General features: G+C 31.7%; 1 protein-coding gene across 1 annotated transcript in view; it reads right to left on the bottom strand.

The window, feature by feature from the left end:
- HELRODRAFT_167308 (hypothetical protein) overlaps positions 1-2,982 on the bottom strand; it is a gene marked incomplete at both ends in the record, with an annotated part of 3,234 nt that extends 252 nt beyond the window's left edge. The window contains 2 exons of the mRNA XM_009012830.1: positions 34-2,081; positions 2,877-2,982. Of these exons, the coding sequence (XP_009011078.1) occupies positions 34-2,081; positions 2,877-2,982 (2,154 nt within the window). The remainder of the gene's footprint in view (positions 1-33; positions 2,082-2,876) is intronic.
- Positions 2,983-3,518: the final 536 nt, after the last annotated feature.

Raw genomic sequence — 3,518 nt, 5'->3', positions numbered from 1 at the left:
ATTGATGTTGTTTATGTAATCTGTTGATGTTACGTTGTTAAAATCCTTCGTGTCACTGGTTGATTCGTTAATGTTGTCAGTTGAATTGATGCTACTGATGTCATAGTGTGTAATGTTGTTTGTATCATTAATCGTGTTGTTGTTGTTTGTGTTAAAAAGCAATGTGTTGTTGTTAATGTCATCAATGCCATACGTTTCATTAATAATGTCATTCAATGTTATTGTTGTGTTGATAATTTCAGTAACGTTGTTTTTAATGTCATTTTGTGTGCTGTCGTTGGCTTCTTTATGAGAATTAGTGCCATTGTCAATTTTTTCTAATGTGATAATGTCATTAGTGTTGTTGTGTACTTCGTATGCAGGAGCTGTATCGTTGCCACCACCATTGATGTCATCTGTTGCATTTATAATGGAAGCAGTTGTTGTGTTGTTGTTTTTTACTATGGTAGCGACAAAAATGGAATGATCCGTGCCGTTGTTAATGTAATCTGTGTTGTTATTGATGTCATCTGGGTTGATGGTGATACGATGGACGTTTATGTTGATGTCGGTTGTTGAACTGCTGTTGTGATAAATGGTTTTGTTGGAATTTTCATAAACTGTTGTGTTAATGTCATGTATTGAACTGTTGTTTAAACTGTTAACGTCTTCTATTATGTTTGAACTGCCAACAATCGTGTTATTTCCAATGTTAATATCAATGGTGTTATTATTGATGCTATCAAGTGTGTTGTTAATGTAACCTTCAACTGCGTTATTGTTGATGTCATGAGCTGTTTGACTGTTATTGTCATACGTTTGGTTGTCCAATTCATTAAATGTATGGCTGTTAGTGTCATAGAGTATTTCTTTGCTGATGTTAAATGTCGCATTTTGAATGGCATTAACGTAAAATGTGTCGTTAATGTTAAACTTTTCATTCGTTGAATTGACGTTGTTAATGTAGTTATATGTGTTGTTATTGATGTCACTTTTGTTGATGTAATTGTTTAAACCGCTGATAACATTGTTGTTATTATCAGTGTTGATGTAATTATCAGTGTTGTTGATAATTGTGTAGTTAAAGCTGAACTTATAAACGTTGCTATCAATAGAATTGTTAACGTAATTGTTGGTATTGTTAACTATAGTGTAATTGTTGATGTCAGTATTGTTAATGTCATTGTTGGTGTTGTTATTGAGAGTATTATTGATGTTGTTGTTGTTGTTGTTTATGTTGTTTATGCTATGTTCATCCGTATAATTGTTTATATAATCGCTGTCGGTTATATTGGAAATAATGATTGAGTGAATGTCGGATGTGTTTGTGTTGACGTTGTTGTTAGTGTTGGTGATGTTGTTGTTGTTGTTGATGCTTTTGTCGATGTTGTTGTTGATGTAAGTGTTGTTATAGTCATCAATCACATGGTTTGGGTTGTTAGTGAAATTGTTTATGTAGTCGTGTGTGGTGATCGATGCATTTTCATTCATTGTGATGTTTGTGTTGTTGTTGTTGTTGTCAATGATGTAATTGTTGTCAGTGATGACGTCACTGACGTTTTTATTTACGCCGTTGTTGTTGTTTTTGTTGATGTCATTAGTTGCGTTGGTGCTTTCTGTATAATTGCTGGCCGAGTTTCCGGAGAGCAGTGCGGCTGTGATGTTTATTGCTGTTTTGTTGTTGTTGTTAGTGTAATTGTTGTCAGGCAGGTTTTTAATGTTGTTGTCTATGGTAGTGTTGAAAATGTTGATGTCATCATTAGTGTTGTTACTGGAGCTGTCAGTGATGTTGATGTAATTATCGTTGTTGGCATTAATGTAATAGTCGGATGAATTTGTGTTAAATACATTTTCGTCTGCTAGGTTAGGAGTGATGAGGCTGTTTTTAATTGATGCTGTAGCTGGTGTTAATGACATTAATGTTGTTGTTTTAGCTGTTGGTGGCATTAATTTTGTTGTTGTTATGTTGACGCCATCATCTGATGATGACAGCACATCAGCATTAACTTTAGTGTTGTTGTTGTTTGTAAATGTTGTTGTATTATCATTCAAGTCAGGATCGTTAACTACCAAAGATGTAGCGGTAGTATTAGTAGAAATAGCTGTTGTTGTTGTTGTTGTTGTTGATGTAATTTGGCCAAATGTTGTTGTCATTAACAATCCTGTCAAATGATTGATAACCCAAAAAATATCAATAAAATAACATTAACAACAGCAAGTTCGTTAACAATAACAATTATATTGAAAATACCACTAACTGATAAATTGATAGTGATGAAAATGATGCTGATAACATTAATAATCAATGCTATGATGATGATAAGACAACAACAACAACAAGTCAATGGTAATAATGATAAATAAGTTTAACGGTTTTAATGGATATTTTTATTTTTAGTACAAACCTATCATCATCGTCGTCATCATCGCCATCGTTGCTGTTGTTGTTGGTGATGATGTTATCATCATTTATGACGTCATTTTAGATGAGGATGATGATAATATGTAACGAAGTTTTTAAAAGAACAATAATGTTTTTGTTGTTGTTTATGTTGTTGATATAGTTATCGACTTATTTATTTGCATGTTGTTTACTTGTTTATCAATTTATATAAATATTTATCCTATATATTATATATTTATTGTAAATATTGTTTAAATACCATTTCCACTCCGACATAATATTACAAACAATTTTATTTTCGTCTACAATTGCGGTGATAAAAAAAAAACAAAATCAACACTATCTCACTTGGAAACAGCTCTATCATTTCATTCATTCATTCGTTTGTTCATTCATTTTATCATTCCATTCATTCATTCATTCATTCATTCATCCCTCCATTACTCTTCCATCTATCTGTTTGTCTGTCTGTTTGTCTGTTTCATTCATTCACCGTCTTTAGAAAACATAGCAGTGATATTGTTCTGGTTCTCCGTATCGTTATATACTTCTAATATACATGTACCCCACATATTTTCTCTTTCCCTCTCTCTCTCCATCTCTCTCTTTCTCTCTCTCCCTTTCTCTCTATCTCTTTCTCCATATATATATGTATATATATATATAACTATATTATTAACTATATGATCTGTATACATTATAAACAATAACAAGCGAGCATATATTATATAATTATATGCATGTGTGTGTGTGTGTGTTAACGTATATGTTGTAATATTCGTGCTTACACACACACAAATACATACACACACACACACACACACCTATATATACATATATAATATATATATAGTGCTCATATGAGTTGTCTATATTTTTCAGTTATTACAGCAAAAAAAGAACTGAAAAAAATAAAATGGCAAGTAAATTGCTATGCTATTGTTTGATGGGACTGTTGATGTTTTTTGATGTTATTGATGCTGCGGTGTTTGTTGTTGATGTTGTTGCAGTCGCTGTCATTGTAATTCATATAATGATAATGATGATGTTGAAATTTATTATGATGATTATTCATTTTTATTATTTCATTTTTGCGCTATTATCTATTTTGTTGTTGTCGTTGTTGTGTGTCGTG

Source organism: Helobdella robusta, assembly GCF_000326865.2.
Source record: "Helobdella robusta unplaced genomic scaffold HELROscaffold_11, whole genome shotgun sequence".
Classification (NCBI taxonomy): Eukaryota; Metazoa; Annelida; class Clitellata; order Rhynchobdellida; family Glossiphoniidae; genus Helobdella; species Helobdella robusta.
The sequence above is the reverse complement of the archived record's forward strand: the minus strand, read 5'-3'. Positions and strand labels throughout refer to the sequence as shown.